This window comes from Cervus elaphus, chromosome 24, assembly GCF_910594005.1.
Source record: "Cervus elaphus chromosome 24, mCerEla1.1, whole genome shotgun sequence".
Lineage (NCBI taxonomy): Eukaryota > Metazoa > Chordata > Mammalia > Artiodactyla > Cervidae > Cervus > Cervus elaphus.
This window is the reverse complement of record NC_057838.1, coordinates 58,304,426-58,321,257: the sequence shown is the minus strand read 5'-3', so window position 1 is coordinate 58,321,257 and position 16,832 is coordinate 58,304,426. Positions and strand designations below refer to the sequence as shown.

The 16,832-nt window shown below is 48.5% G+C and overlaps 1 protein-coding gene across 5 annotated transcripts in view; it reads left to right on the top strand.

The window, feature by feature from the left end:
* The window catches only part of CACNA1D (calcium voltage-gated channel subunit alpha1 D), a 344,231-nt gene that overhangs the window by 248,394 nt on the left and 79,005 nt on the right, over nt 1–16,832 (top strand). For all 5 annotated transcript variants that reach the window (XM_043886198.1, XM_043886202.1, XM_043886200.1 and 2 more), the window contains 9 exons: nt 2,472–2,632; nt 3,567–3,792; nt 3,923–4,130; nt 6,977–7,097; nt 10,510–10,624; nt 11,098–11,167; nt 11,999–12,065; nt 12,936–13,083; nt 15,419–15,548. In XM_043886198.1, the coding sequence (XP_043742133.1) occupies nt 2,472–2,632; nt 3,567–3,792; nt 3,923–4,130; nt 6,977–7,097; nt 10,510–10,624; nt 11,098–11,167; nt 11,999–12,065; nt 12,936–13,083; nt 15,419–15,548 (1,246 nt within the window). The remainder of the gene's footprint in view (nt 1–2,471; nt 2,633–3,566; nt 3,793–3,922; nt 4,131–6,976; nt 7,098–10,509; nt 10,625–11,097; nt 11,168–11,998; nt 12,066–12,935; nt 13,084–15,418; nt 15,549–16,832) is intronic.

Genomic DNA, 16,832 nt, shown 5'->3' with positions numbered 1-16,832 from the left:
GGTGACACAGCCATTTTAAAAGCAAGTTGTCAGTGTCTTCCAAAGTCCAGCATGTTTACCATATGACCCAGCAATTCACCTCTAAGGTATTTATATAGGAAAAATGAATGCATTTTTTGCACACACAAAAAATTTTGCATGAATGTTTATATTCATAAACATTATATATGTATAATTGATAAATACAACATTTATATGTTTATTTATAATTGCTGAAAGCTGTAAATAACTCAGATGCCCATCAGATGGTAAGGTAGACAAATTATAGTTCATCCATATGATGGACTGAAACTTAGCAACAAGAAGGGAAAAAACTACTGAGAGATCAACAACACAAATGGATCACAAATGAGCTTTTTCTAAATGAAGGAGGCCAGTCTCAAAAAGCTATATATTTGTATGATTCTGTTGATAGGATCCTGGATGAAGCAAAATAATAGAGAAAGAGGACAGATCAGTAGTTTTCAGAGGCTAGGGTGAGCAGTGGATTAACTATAAAGTGCCATGAAATAATTTTTTTGAGTGATAGAAATATTCTACATCTTCACTGTGGTTGTGATTACAGATTTTAGAACTAAGAAGAAGTCAATTTTGCCATATGTAAGTTATATCTTAATAAACTTGTCTTAAAAAAAATTAAGGGGACTTTTCCTGGTAGTCTAGTAGTTCGGACTGTGTACTCCCAATGAGGGAGGTACGGATTTGATCACTGGTTGGGGAACTAAGACCCCACAGCACGTGTGGCGAGGCCAAAAAAAAAAAAAATTAACAGTGTTTTCATAATGAAAAGCACTTTCATGAATTTCCTGTTGCCAGAGGGCATTTAAATTTCTTCGTAATTTGGCCCCCAGATCACCCTCTTACCTCTGGGGTATTTAGACACCACTCCCAGACTTTGCACTTTGTTATTCTGGACTCCTCTCCAGCTGTCAAATGGACCACACACTCCAGTTCTTCCCACCCAAGTCTCTTTGGCGGGAGCTAAGTGGAGTGACCTGCCCCCTCCCTGTGCACCCTTGGCTAATCCTTATTCAGCTATTGGGAGAGAGCCAGCCCAAACCTCAGCTTTCTGAGGAAGCCTTCCCTGACCCGTCAGCTCTCTTGTAGCTCCCTTCTCCTTCCCCCTGTACCCAGTAACCTGGGCGTAGCACTTGGTGTGGGTAATTACCTGCCACAGCCCTCATACTGTTACAGGATAGGGCCACAGACCGTGCCTCCCCTGGACTTGGGCGACACCCGTCACTTGTCCCTGCAGCATGAATAGACCCACCAGGGCTGGATGTTGTTGAGGCCACCTTGCTTGTGTGTACTGCATTATGCATCATGGGAGAAACCCAGTCTTGTGGGAACAGTTTTGAGTGTCCTCACTAGAATTTTTCTACTCTGGTTATCACGTTTCCAGCTGCTATTACCATCAGAAACTCACATAGCAAGAGCAGGAATACAATGCACCTCGCTTGTTCCAGGTCTTGCCGAAGAATTGGCACAAGTCTTTCATTGGTCCCTGGGTTACAGTGTTCTTAGCAGAGCATTGCAGCTGAGTCAGCCAGGGCTGCAGCCTTGACACAGCCTGGAGATTCTCCTGACTCAAGTGCTAGAGGAGGCGCCCACCACCCCAGTCTGTGAGCACAGCCCAGATCAGGCTGACGCCGCCACTCGGCCAGCCCTTCCCTGAGACCCCCTTCACCAAACCATCCTGTGGCAGGGAATGTTTCCTGTAGGGAGACAGGCTGAGGCAGAGAATACTCTAATTACATCCTGCAACTGGGAATTGGTAGAGAACATGCTGCTTGTCTGTTTGGCTCAGTTCATTTTATTTGTATGGAAACATGATTCAATATTAGCTCTCCTCCTAAAGGTATATTTTGAGCATCGCTAGTTAGAAAGGGCACCTGATGACTCAGGAGTAAGACTCATGTCCTACTCAGCATTGATGACTCTCTCTGGCTCCAGAGCTACCTCCCAGATTTATGAAAGGACTGAAGGGTTCCCTAAAAGGAAAACTCAGGTTTGGGAGCCCTTGGCTGCCAGATAAATTCTACATGATGATCAAGGTGCTGCAAGAGATGTGGATGATAAGCTGGCGTCTCTCTGCACTGACAGCTCAGTCAGACCCGAGAGCCTCGTGGTGGGCACGTGAACTGTGGATGTGTACAAGCTGGTGACTCTGAACATCTTAGATTTCCTGACCGGCTCGAGGGCTGCATATGACAAATTACGGGGTTATCTGAAGCCATGGGAAGGAAACTGATAGCACGATCAAGTCAACACTGTGCTTTTAAGAAGTCATATTTCAAAACCAACGTTATTTGTCTTATGAGGTCTGGTCATTGCTGTGTCATTTGTTCTCATCTTTCCTCCCTGCACCCCGGCCCTGGTGGGGACCTCTGGAGTGCAGTCATTCCTTAGCGATATTGATCAGGTGCTGCGTCTGTCTGTCATCCCGGGGGTAACGTCTGCTTCTCTTACAGCCGCCGCTGGCGCCGCTGGAACCGATTCAGTCGCAGAAGGTGTAGGGCTGCCGTGAAGTCCGTCACGTTTTACTGGCTGGTCATTGTCCTGGTGTTTCTCAACACCTTAACCATTTCCTCCGAGCACTACAACCAGCCTGACTGGTTGACACAGATTCAAGGTATAAGCAGAAGCCATTCCCTTTTTGCTCCAAACAGGGGATCCCCGAGGCTGCCCAGCTGCAGTCTAGTCTTTTCGGATGGACGTGTGATTGTCCAGGACCATTTCCAGTGAGCAGTGGAACTTGGAGGGTGGCAGAGCCAGGCAGAGGTGCACCTGGCGAGAGTGTGCGGTCCGGGTTGTGTGGTGTGTGATGCACCTTGGAGCTAATGACTCCAGGGCAGCTCATTGTCTGAACCCTGTGTGGGATCAAGGAATCTGGCAGCTGGAAGGGACCCCATATCCCTCCTCCCTGTGCCCACTGGAAGCTTTATTTTCTGCTGTAGTTTCCTTGGCAAGTGGTGGCTCTTCACCCACCTCGAATGCCCCAGCAGGGTGGTGTAGGAGCTCACCCCATTCCTAGTTGGACAGTTTTGAGCCGTTGTGAAGTCCTGCCTGACATCAAGTCAAATCTGTTTCTACTCAACTCTCCAGCCTGCTGGGTGGCATTTTCTAAAGTGACCTTGACAGGCATCTGTTTCTTAGATCTTGGGGCTGTAAGCAAGACCAGACAGATTTCTTGTGTGACTGAAACAAACAAAATAATACGATGGTCTAAATGCAGACTTGTAGGCTTTCAGGCCTTGAAAGCCGCAGAGATTATGTGTTAAGCTGCCTCTCCGCATTGTACTGCTAGTGAAAGTGAACCCCAGAGAAACCAAGGAACTTCTCCAGGGGGCACACGTCTGGGTGGTAGCACAAGCAGAACTGGAGCCTGGAAGACAACTGGACCACGGGTGTTCCTGCCGCATATCTGTAAACAGGGCAAGAGCAAAACCATGGGCCGAGAGCTTGGGGCTCTGCCAGCCGCAGCTGGTGTGAAGGGAGGTGGGGGGACAGGGGTCAGAGATGCTCCCACGGTGAGATCCATGGACACGTGCTCCTTGTGTTTCCAGATATCGCTAACAAAGTCCTCTTGGCTCTGTTCACCTGTGAGATGCTGGTCAAAATGTACAGCTTGGGTCTCCAGGCGTACTTTGTCTCTCTCTTCAATCGGTTTGATTGCTTCGTGGTGTGTGGCGGAATTACCGAGACGATCCTGGTGGAACTGGAAATCATGTCTCCCCTGGGCATCTCTGTGTTCCGCTGTGTGCGGCTCTTGAGAATTTTCAAAGTGACCAGGTGAGGACGCGTGCGCTCGCCGTAGGGGTTTCCCGACCGTGGGTGGTGGTCAGCCCTGACCCCACTTGCAGGGACCATCTGCTGCACCCCAGGCAGCGCCCTAGGCTCACCCCCTTGTCTTGACTTGCAGGCACTGGACCTCCCTGAGCAACTTGGTGGCATCCTTGTTAAACTCCATGAAGTCTATCGCTTCGCTGCTGCTTCTGCTTTTTCTCTTCATCATCATCTTCTCCTTGCTGGGGATGCAGCTGTTTGGTGGCAAGTTTAATTTTGACGAAACACAAACCAAGCGGAGCACCTTCGATAATTTCCCACAAGCGCTTCTCACAGTGTTCCAGGTGAGTGCCTCGCCCTCCTCTCCCTGGGCGGCGCCTTTGGAAACACCTTCTCATCTGTCCACGACTCAACAAGGCAAAATGATTCCATCGTCATGGTATCAGCAACCTCTGTCCTAATAACACTCTGATTAATTTCGTGCCATGTAAGTCATCTATTTTGCATCAAAGTCCAGAGGGATGTGCTGTGATCTCATGTGTTTGTGAGACCACTGGATGTTTTATGAAGTAATAAACCAACCCCATGTTTGTGTTTGACTGTATGAGGTTTCTGGGGTTTCATAGGGTCTAAAATCCTCTTCTTGCACTTTGCTCATTCTTGATGGCAGGCAAGTTTTATAATCCTGGCTATAACAGATTTATGCATAGATGTGACTTCTAAAGTCCTGATGCTGTGGTGTGTAGTCAGGAATCGGGGTGACTAAACAGTTGCGACAATGGCAGTCCCTTTGTTGTCCTCCCTCGTGTGATGGAGTGGGGACACACAGACTCTGAGGATGTCTGTGCTGGCGGGGCCCTGACAGACATCAGGCTGAGAAGCGGGCCCCAGGGTTGGGGCTTCACAGGTGGCCCTGCCCTCAGAGGCCCAGCCTTTCCACCCCACCTGGCTCTCACCTGAGATGTTTCAAACCCCCCTCCTTGTGTATTGTGGCCTTCCTTGGACAGAGCCTGGCAGGTAAATTTTAAAAACCCATCTGCCCTTGTTGCTTTTCACATGTAATGCCAGCGAGTCCTGCAGGCCAGGCGGGACGGCCTGGTGGGAGCCTGACCTCCCACCATGGCTCTTTCCATTGCTCAGCACTGTGACTTTGTAAAGTCACTGTTTTCTGAAAGATGAGAGCCTGGAAGGAATGATCTCTAGGTTTCTTTCCTACTGGGACGTTTTGAAGTGAATGGAATTGCTGCCACTGCTCAGGCCTGGTCTATCACAGTACAGTATAATATAGCTCAGTTTTGTTTATTTTTGGCTGCGCTGGGTCTTCGTTGCTGTGCTTGCATTTCCTCTAGTTATGGCAAGCAGGGGCTGCTCGTCATCGCAGCCCGTAGGCTCTCACTGCAGTGTCCTCTTTGCGGAGCACAGGCTCTAGGCTTTCGGGCTTCCATAGTTGCAGCACATGGGCTCGGCAGCTGTGGTACATGGGTTAGTTGCCGCATTGATGTGGAATCTTCCCAGACCAGGGATGGAACCTGTGTCCCCTGCATTGGCAGGAGGATTCTTAACCACAGGACTACCAGGAAAGTCCCCTAGCTCAGCTTTTTGAATTAAACTTAATTTTTGGCCACTGATGAGTCATTCGTTTTGTTTTGTTTTGTTTTGTTTTGATACTTTCAGAGAAACCTGCATGGCGGTGGTGGTTTTTGTAGTACATGTGTATGGCACAGAATTTAAATGTTAGAAAAGCATATAAAGTAGCAGGTCTGTCTCCAACCCAGCCACCAATTTCCCCTTGTGGGAGGCAACCACCGTTAAGCAGATTGTTCTGTATTCTCCCAGTGTATTTGCTCAGACGTAAATAAATTTACTTGTCTACCTACAATCAGATGAATTTACACAGATGGTAGCTCATTCTACATGCTTTTTTCATCTTTCTTTTTAGCACCTAAAGTGTCCTTAAGAATCTTTCTTATTGGTCCATAAAAAAGTGCCTCTTCCTTTTCAATGCTGCCTCCATTTATTTTTTTTATTGGAGGATAACTGCTTTACAGTATTGCTATATGGTTTCTGCCATATATCAACATGAATCAGCCACAGGTAGACATGTCCCCCCCCGGCCCCGAACCTCCCTCCCTTCTCCCTCCTCATCCTACCCTTCTAGGTTATCGCAGAGCACTGGGTTGAGCTCCCTGTGTCTGTCCATTTTGTGCTGTGGGTATGCCATAATTCATGGAACTGGTCCCCTGCTGGTGAATGAATATTCCACTGTGTCTTGGCTGAGTGGGTGGCCTTGAATGCACATCGTGGGGCTCATGTGTGATATTAGATCTGTAGGATAAATCCCCTCAAATGGAATTGCTGGTTTAAAGGGGGTGTGTCCATTTTCAACTTTGACACTCTTGCTTAAGTCTTCTCTTTAAGGCTAGATGGGGGTGGATTCTGTCTGTCGCCTCACTCTCTTTCAGCATAGTGAGTACACAAATGTTTTGACCACCGCCTGTCTGGTAAATGAAAGTGGTCTCTCATTGTAGTTTTAATTGATATTACTTTTGTTAGGAGTGAGGTTGAATATCTTTACATGTGGCCAGGAACCATTTATATTTCCTTCTGTACGAATTGCTTTACCTTTTCCAATCATTTGGCAAATTTCTGTTTGGCAGTGATGCCCATCGTAGATATGATTTTCCATTTCTACAGTTGATTAAGCATGAGGAATGCTAGGCAGCAGTTAAAAAGAATGAAGTGATCCTGTGACACAGAGGGTCTCCAGAATACATCATTGAGTGGGAGAATAAAAAACAAATTGCAGAAAATTCAAAGAGTATGATACCCTCTATTTCTAAAAAATAAATAAGATACCAACTGCCTGTTTTCTCCGGGTATGAATATTTGTGTTTAAATGTACAGACAGACAGCAATCCTGGAGAGAGACATCAGCAGGGGCTGAATGTGCAGTCAAAGAGTACACACGTCTTATGTGGAATGTTATCTTATTTTCACTGAAATATTTAACTCATGTGTTTGTGTGATTAAGTGTAATGTTTTGAAGACTATGGATTGATGGATGCATTTGTTCTATGCAAACTGAATTGTGCAAGGCAGCGTACGCCAGACCCAGGCAGCCCCAGGAGCTTGGGAGAATCATGGGAATTGTGACTCCACCTGCCCGCTGATCCCAGTTTTGGCTTCTTAGATCCTGACAGGCGAAGACTGGAATGCTGTGATGTATGACGGTATCATGGCATACGGGGGCCCATCATCTTCTGGAATGATCGTCTGCATCTACTTCATCATCCTCTTCATTTGCGGTAACTGTATCCTTCTGGCTGACCGGGGCTACCTTGTCGTCACCATATGCTGTCTTCCTCTCCAAGTTTCCCCGGGGTGGGGGCGGTGGTGGCCAGAGTGATGGGAAAGTGAGCATCCTCACCTCGCTCCTGTGTGTCCTCCGCTGTTGCTGGGACAGCAGAGGAGCGGCAGAGTGTCCGCCAGGCCTTGAGGATTGAGAGCAGCCACGGAGGCAACCTGAGGCGGCATGTGGGCTGCACCAGTGGTCACCCACTTCGCGTGGCATCACATCCCGAGGGATGGCTCAGGACGAAGCTGTGTGCTCTGCGTGCTGTCTCCCTGAGAGTGTCGGGAGGAAAAGCGTTCCTTGTCTTCCAGGGTCTTTTGACTGGCTATTGATCAAATTGACGTAAGACAGATTAATAGGAAAACACATTTAATTTCATACATACGAAGACCCCATAGGTGTAGGACCTAAGAAATAACCAAAGCAGGCTGTTCATATACATTTCACATATATTTCCAGAGACAATATCAATTATTTCCGAAGATTTGACAAAACGAGTGTTTGCTTAGGATAGCAGAGTAACGGAGAAATCACAAGCTTTGTTTGTAAAGCCTTCTCAACCTCAGATCCCCTATTGCCAGCGCTGTCCTCCCGGCTTAGGGAGTATGCCCTTTCAGGGAGCTTGTTACCTGCTTTCAGGGGAAAAGACGTGGGTCAGCATATTCTGCTTGTACCAGCTGTTTCTCAAATAACTTTAATTCAAAGTCATCAACATGCCACCTTGGCATGTTTTGGAGTGGCCCACTCTAAGCCCCATTAAAAGTTGAGGGGTACATCTCTGACTTCCTAAGACCCTTCAGAATGGATGGGGACATATCTTCAGTGGATTGATCTCAGCTCCCCTGACCCTCATTTTGCTCTGCTGATCTGTACGTATTTGGGAATCACGTGTCCCTTGGCCAGCTGCTCTGTTGTGCTTTCCCTGACTTGTTTTCTTCCTTTTCCCAGCCAGAGTCACTGTAACCCTAGGTTTCTGAAAATTCAGACCTCCCTTTACGTCGCTCAGCCCCTTTCTGCTTTCTCTCTGTGCCCTCCCTGCCCTGGCACCAGACCTGGCACGTGGAGCTCCTTGATTAATGCTTAGTGAAAGAACAGTTTGGACCGAAGTATGAATACTGCCCCTTGGTCTTCCCTTTTGTATTTTACAGAATCCTAGTCTAGAATCTTCTTCTAAGAAGTCTGTTGGGCTGTTTTCCCCTTCATTTTCTCTGGCTTGTCAGTGAACCTTCTTCAGCCGGTGGAAACCCAAGTGCAAGCCTGTGAGAACAGCACTTTGTACTTCAGAGTCCTCTGTGGAAGCCCGTCTCCCAGCACACACAAATCCTGAGGCAGGGAGCCGCACTGCCCACCCCTGCCCCAAGGGGAGCTCTCCCGCCAGCTTCTCTCCATGCTCCCCTCATCACTTGCGGCTCCTACTGGAGTCTGGGGTGCGGTTCTCCATCTTGCCAACTAGTACTAGGCAATAAGCTTCCTGAGTCCGCAGTCTCTTTTTGTAGTCACGTCTTTGTGACTTACACCACAAGATCATGCACAGTTGGCTCTTGGTCAGTGTTTGTTAAATGAATGATCAGTATTTTCTTTTCTGTTCTTCTCATGATTAATTCTCTAGGCCACAGCCATATACTGGTTCCAATCTGCAGCAAAGTATTCTCTAGCCACTTTCCCTCCAGTTAGATGTTGTAGTTTCTTTATAGTGGGTGTATCACTCTCTGCAGTCCTTAAATGGTTTGTGGTCTGTCTCCCCAGCTAGAATAGATACTACTTGGAAGCCAGGCCTCCAGTCTGTCCTGTTTCCTCTCATGTCCCCGGCTCCCAGAACTCTAACCAGCATGTCAGAGGTGCTTGGCAGGTCTTGTCAGATGAATTCCACAGCACACCAGTGTTTAGGAGGGTCTGGTGGGTAATACCTCTAAATACATCTATTGGATATTTGCTCTTGCAAACCATCTGTTACAATCTTGTAAGACTTTCCTGTGGTTTGTTACTCTGGGTTTGCTTTCTACTGCTGAAAGAATCTGGTGTCGTCGTCAGACTAGAGACACAGTATTTCTTCATTGCCGTCATTAGTAGGAATTCTCAGTGCAGTTATTCCCAGCACTGATCATTTTCTGAGCCACAATTACCCCAAGTTCATCAGAGGAGAGCTCATGTTGCCAAATCATCGGCCAGCCCAGAACAAACTGCCTTGCAGCTCTGTTTAATAAGTAATCCTAGTGTATCAGAGGTGTTTTGACAGTCTTAATAGAATCTACTCACATTTCTGCCCTCTTTAAAGACTTGAATAGGTTAGTCAAGCATGACATCCCCTGAAGCTCGCTCATTATCAGTGCCTTGTTAGGTGGTATTTGTTGACATGTTCAGCAACCCACATGAGAGTTCAGATTGCGCTGGGCGTGTGGGACCGTGGTGTGCCTCTCCTGTCGCGGGGCTCCTGGGCTCCCATTGTCTTGCATGCAGATGGCCTTGGATCAGCCAGAGGGAAGCATCAGTGAGAGAAGGGAGTCACGTTGACCTGCTCGTTGCCCTCTGATCCCTATGCTTCTCCAAAATGTACTTAACTGCTGGCAAGTAAGAAACAGGCATCTTCAGAGTATGTTTTTGTTTTTTGTTTTTTTCAGTCATTCAAGGAAACTATAGAAACAGCATTATAGTAAAAGCCGAAAAGCTAGTAACTTGTCCAGTTACCTAACTTTCTACTATTTGAAAAAAGTAAAAATCAACCACAAGAGTCAAAGATGTAGTCACTGTGTGACAATGCAGAAGAACAGGCCGGCACATCTGGCAGTAAGTTAGATGTGCTCTAGTCAGTCAGTGTGAAATGAATGAATGAGGTATTTGCAGACTTGGAAGGTCATTTCAAATGAGAAAGGCCCAGACTGCCTTGTGTGGTCATCATTTGAATAAGGTATAGCCTTTCTTGGGGTCTTATTTTGGAGAGCACACCCCAGATAGATAGGTTGTGGATGTGCATGTTTTAGAAGAAAGAAAACACAGTGCATAAAGTGAAATGCAACATGTGTAAAAACATTACATTTATGTTACAGATTATTTTATGCAGTGTGTTTCATATCAGTAGATACCTAGATGCACAGACACACACGTAAGACACACACAAAGGGAAATATTGGCATTTGTAGGTTTTCATGGGTTTTAGTGAATCTTAATTTTGCTTCTGGCTAGCTTATCTTCTACAGGTTCTGGTTGTTTTTGTAAAATGGGGCTCCAATCTCCTGGCTTTACCAAGTGAATATAGCACTAGGGGACAGTCAACCTGTCACCAGCCTCTCGAGCACAGGGGTGTGACACCGCCATTGTTGGCCCTGTATAGCTGCATTTGGAACCATGTTTCATCCTTAACATTCTCAAATTAGATATTCTACTGAATGTCTTCTTGGCCATTGCAGTAGACAATTTGGCTGATGCTGAAAGTTTGAATACTGCTCAGAAGGAGGAAGCTGAAGAAAAGGAAAGGAAAAAGATTGCCAGGTAACCACCTTTCCCCTGGGGAGGTTTGCTGAATGAAGGCTTTGACCCAGGGAGCCAGTCGTAGGTGCGACCTGTGGGGGCCCCCATGCTACTGCTTTGTGGGGATGGTGGCTGGCCTAAGAGGCTGACCAAGAAAGATGGACTCTTGGGCAGATCCCAGGCCCTTGGCTCTCATTCCCTTGAAGCTGAAAGTACGAGTCACGTCCCCATGCTTAATGAATCTCTGCAGTTAATTCTGGCATCATAAAATAAATGATGCGTCCAATGCTGATTAGCCCTTGTATGAGAATTTTAGTAAGATGATCTGTGTTATGAATCCAGTGCACTGAGATGAACTGAGTGTGGGTTGTGCTATATTCTTGCTGTTAGGGTTGTTCCCAATTAAGTGGGCCGCTGTTGATTCAAAATCCTGATTAGTTTTTTTTATATAAAACGGGATGGTTACTTGGTTCCTTCTGTTCTCTTCTCTGTAGAAAAGAAAGTCTGGAAAATAAAAAGAACAACAAACCAGAAGTCAACCAGATAGCCAACAGTGACAACAAGGTATAGGTTACATTTTCCGCTTTGTTTTCAAATAATTCTGTGGATAGCACCATAAATGTATCACCTTTATACCATGGCAGTGTTGTGTGTGCTAGTTTAGAGTGAAAGCGTAGCACCGCATCACAGATGCTGGCTTTCCAGGAGGGTCTGCGTGAAGTGGGACACTTAACTGGTAACAGTACTTCAAACAGAGAGCTGGTGTGATACACATTTAACTGGTCTGATACCTTATTTTTTCTTGATTGGAATGGTGTGGTCACACCTGACCAGTGTCCATGTCTTCTCAGTGGGGACTGAAATCAAAGATTGCTAATAGATGTCTGTCCCCGGGGCTGGTGGGGTGTGTCTCAGGATCAGAGGGTCTGGACACTCAGGGCCCTACCGTGAACACTCAGGCACTGTGTCAGCTGTGGATTTTTCCTTAATTTGTTGATTTATTCACTGAGTCAGTAAATCCTTTCTGAATGGTGACTGTGTGTCAGGATTGACCAACACCAGTGAGATCCTCGCTCACCTGGGGCTCACAGTCTAGCGAGGAGGCAGGAACCTGCAAGTTGATTCTCATGTAGCATGGGCACCAGTGCTGGGTGGTGCTGGCTGTCCATGGCTGGGTAGTGGGTGACACCAGTTTGCTCCTCATCTGCCCTCAGACCTTCTCTCTGAAGCAGGGGCATCCTCTAGGATGCCCTCCTAGACACACTCACACAGCACCCACTTTGGAGATCATACCCCTACCCCGTGCTGAATGGCAGAGTTAGGTCTTTACCTGCCCCTCTCGAGTCCACTTAAGTCAGAGTCTCCCTTCCTCCCAAGACCTCTCTGTCCTCCCAGGTTACCATCGACGACTACAGAGAAGAGGATGAGGACAAGGACCCCTACCCACCCTGTGATGTGCCAGGTATGCAGCAGACGCCAGAGACAGGCTCTCAGCTCTTGAGTGATGGCTTTGTCCTCACACTGATCAGCGCCTGGGTCTGTGGCCAGCCCAGCTGGGCACACGCAGGGCTGCTGAGGCTGCCGAGGCCAAGGGTTTGGTCCCCTAGTGGGCTGGTTAGCTCTGGTTTTTCTCGGGCGGCTTAGGGAACCCAGACACCCGGTGGTAGGGAGAGAACATGGAGGGGGAGCAGGGCACACACAGCCTGCACTGGGTATCTGTAGGAGGTGGCCAGTGGTCAACACTCACCTGCCACTTGCTCCTTGGCTGGGAACTTGACGGGCTGCTGGAGGGAGGTCCTGTGGAGTCAGGGGGCCTGGGAGACTGACAGTGTGTGACTTGAAACCCTACACAGTTTATCAGGCTGAAGCTGAGTGTGGAGGTTGCTGGGGAAGCAGCCAGGTGCTGGGGGGCTGGCACCTTCTCCTGGTGCTCAGACCTTAAACTGCTGGGGGCCTCATTCCTGCAAAGGCACATACTCACCAGATGAGAACGCTTCTCAGCCCCAACCCACACACTCTCAGATCATATTTGGAGGGTTTTGATTAATGTAGCCCACCAGGATCCTATGTCTATGGAATTCTCCAGGAAGGAATACAGGAGTGGGTTGTCATTCCCTCCTCCAGGGGAATCTTCCCAACCCAGTGATCGAACATGGGTTCCCTGCATTGCAGACAGATTCTTTACTATCTGAGCCACCTGGGAAGCCCTGTGTAAGCTGATATACATTGTTAAAGTTTAAGCCACATTTTCATGTGAAGTTGAAAATGAGCGTTCAAACCCAAATGCAATCCTTATTTCATGCCTATTAAAAAAAAAGTGTCTCCTTTAAAGTAGGTGAAGAGGAAGAGGAGGAGGAAGAGGATGAACCCGAGGTTCCTGCTGGCCCCCGTCCTCGCAGAATCTCTGAGTTGAACATGAAAGAGAAAATCGCCCCCATCCCGGAAGGGAGTGCTTTCTTCATTCTTAGCAAGACCAACCCGTAAATATCCCCTTTCTAGCCGCGTGGCTGCCCCGTCTCCCCCAGGACCCTGCAGACTGCTTGAGGGTGGCTGGGGGCCGGGGGTTGGGGGGCGGGCAGTGCAAGGGACGACGGTTCACAGCCCGTTTCTGTGCCTGAGCCTTGAGGCCCCCGTTCCCACTGTCCCCTGTCCTGTTCCAGCCTTGCCTTTGCCCTCTGATAGGGCTATAGGGGGGTTACCAGGTCCTGGGAGAAGTGCTATTCCAGACCTGCTCCCACACACCCCTGCACTGGGACAGCAGCGGTGTGGTACTATGTCTCTGGTGTTCTGTGGGTCGTCACCTGTGAAGTGTTTTCCATCCAAAGGACCCTTTCTTCGTAAGGAAGTCTTTTGCTAAGATGCTGTGGGAGATGAGGGTTTTGACCAATTTCCTGAACATCTTCACTCAGAGGCCCAATGTAGCCGATCACTTCCCAATTGAGTTTGATGGCGATATACCAATATTGCTCAGTGATGTTTTATAAGTGGTAGCTATTCAGTTCAGCTCCATGATAGCCTGCTTAAAATAGCATTTCTCCTGTTAAAATGATCCAGTGCTTGCCAGGAACTTGGTAATTACTCACAAGTACTGTAAGAGAAAGAGATGTGTTTACTAGCTGGTTTCTAGGTTTTAAATCATCTGGGACAGAGTGAAATGCCAGGAGGAATAGATGGCTCCTGGAAAGGTTGCTGGAATTGCAGAAGCAGTTCTGGGCTGTCAGAGAAGAAATCTGTAAATTCTCAGGCGCCAGGGAGAAGCAAGGCGGGTACAGTTCTTACAGAGTCGAGGATTAGATGGTAATCTATTTTTTTTTATGGGCCATTTTAAAAAATCTTTTTTGAATTTGTTGCGATATTGCTTCTGTCTTATGTTTTGACTTTTTGGCCTTGAGGCATGTGGGATCTTACCTCCCTGACTAGGAATCAAACCTGCACCCCCTGCATTGGGAGGCATAGTCTAATCACTGGACCTCCAGGAATCCCTGGATGGTAGTTTTTATATCATTGTTGTTGAGAGTTTGCGTATCTCTTTTAAAAAGCTATTCAGCCTCCTCACTGACACCTGCAGCTCACTGTGTCTGCTTATACGGGAGGAATGAATTCCATTTGCCCCCAAAGCTTTGAGCACTTCTTGCCCTCACAGCACTGTCAGGCTTTCCCCAGCTGCTGACAGCTTGCCAGCCCTCCAGGGACCACAGCCAGGCATTCAGCAGCCCCAGAGGGAAAAAACGAAGCAAGACATCACCTTCACATAAAGTTGACTTATGGTTTTTAAAGTAGAAAAAACTTTTCCAAGGAAATCCTGCATGTATTCTATAGACAAAACAAAACAAAACAAAAAAAACCCAGCAGTGAAGTTCTGAAGTCAAATACTGAGGTTAAGGGAAGTTGGGCAGTGACTATACTAAGTAGTCCCCAGGAAGTCAGGGGCATCGGGAGAGGCTCTGACAGCCTGCGGAGCTGTTGTGAGGGTCAGGGCTGGGGTGCTGGGCACATGCTGCCCCCCTTGTTTCATGGGACCGGAGGAGCCTGCGATGGCTCCGCCACAGCTGGGGCAGGGAGATAGATCCTTGTGAGATTCTTACATGATGATGTGACTTCCTCTTGACTTTCTCAGCAGCACTTGTTGTGGGTCAGCTGCCCCCAGCATAGCACTTCTGACAGGATGTCCACACACCCCGCTCCCCGAGGTCAGGTCAGGCTGCAGCCTGACTGCTGGGGTCACCCCTGTTCTGTGTGAGCGGCTACGATGAACTCTGACCTCAGTCTCTGTTCCAAGGCAGGAAATGGGAGCTGCTGGGCTTTATGTTACAGTGGGGAAGTGTCACCATCAGACCTGAATTGGAAATGTGCCCTGGTCCCATACTAGCTGAGTCACCTTTCTGGGGACTTGGGGGTGGCAATACCACGGGGCTTCTGGGAGTTTAGCTCCCTGACCAGGGATCAAACCCTCGCCCTTGGCAGCGAGAGCACAGAGTCCTAACCACTAGACTGCCAGGGAATTCCCATAGCGGGGTCACCTTAAGAAAGTTCTTTCACAAGCTGAAGCCTCCGTTTCTTCACCTTTAGAAGGGCGGTGTCCCCACTTTTCAGGACGCGGTGAATGGTCTGTGGGGCTTGTCCACACAGAACCCTCAGGGTTTCGGGGAAAGAATGGTCCGGTGGTTCCAGTTTGCTGGGTGGGGGTTTGGGCGGCACGGGGACAGCCGTCCTCCGCCTGGTCCGTCACCACGGAGTGGCCCCAGCGTGCTGAGAGCGCTGGCCGGCGGGCTCGGGCCCTTCCGGGGCTCATCCGTGCGGTGGCTCTTCCTGCAGGATCCGCGTGGGCTGCCACAAGCTCATCAACCACCACATCTTCACCAACCTCATCCTCGTCTTCATCATGCTGAGCAGCGCCGCCCTCGCCGCTGAGGACCCCATCCGCAGCCACTCCTTCCGGAACACTGTAAGCCCCCAGCGAGGATGGCAGGGCGGGGCCCCCCGGGTCAGCGCTGGGCTCGCAGGCAGAGGCCGGTGTCCAGGCAGGGCCTCCAGGGGCCACGGGGGTCAAAGCTCGAGGGGGCGCCTCCTTCCCCTGCAGGCATTTTATGCTGCAGATTTGTCTGTGCCAGAGAGGTTTTTTGTTATGGGCACAAACCCTTATTGAATTATATATGTTACACCTCATTTCAGATACTCAGTAGTAACAGTGTATTCAGGAGCCCTGCTTCTCTGCATCACTGCCAACATTTTGATTCCTCTTTTCCCCTTCCCAGTCAAATTCATGTGCACACCTGTTTTGAGGTTTCCTGCTGGTGGCAGCATCCAGCAGAGAGAAAATAAAATCGAAACCTGGTGTGTCACATGCCTGGGGGGCTCTTATTTGGGGTTGGCAGGAAGACTTATCTTATATGGACTCACATTCACACAGCTACTGTTACTGATGAGAAATACAAGTCAGGGAGATGACAGATGGGGACCTGAGGCACTCAGCGGAGAAGGCCGAAGTCTTGGTTAGTTTGGGGCAGGAGGTGGCTTTACAAAAGAGAACAGAGGGTTTAATCTTCTATTAATCAGTTTTCATAGTTCAGGCCTGACTCCCTTGCCTCACATCTGTGTTGGGCAGAGACTGGTACCTAAGTCAGTTCCTGCCTGAGCAGTTCAGTCTCAGCAGGTCAGCCGTCAGCACTGAGAACAATCCAGAGGCAAGACAGCTTCAGAAGACGGGAGCCTATTGACTGCCGGGCCTCGAGGCTGTAGCGCCGTTTCAGCTGATTTCCCAGAAAGCCGCCTGGGGAGGCAGGCCCACAAGTGTGCAAGGCCGTCAGAGGTTGCTGCCTTGCCTGTTGGTACTTCTTTCTGTACAAGAGATTTTTGAGATTTCTGGATTTAGACAAGTCACCGGATCAGTGCCCCATGATTTCAGTTGTGACAACCAAGCCCTGTGCTGTCTTTCCATTTCCTGTGCTTTTGGTTTGAAGCCTGGCAAACCCAGTCTGTGAGACTGATGAGATATGGGCATCCTGATATGACGATGAAAAGATCTTCCCCTCAAAGCATGGTTGGGTGACGTAAAGATGGAGCCCTGAGCCTGTCTCAACCTGTACCCAGGGGTTACAGCTTTTGTTAAGATTCCTGACGTCTCTATCTAAATGCTCAGATGGAACAGGGCCCAACAGGATGTCATCAGTTCCATCATAAAGATGAGACACAAGGGGAAAAGCTGTTTTGGGAAAAAGTACCATTGTGT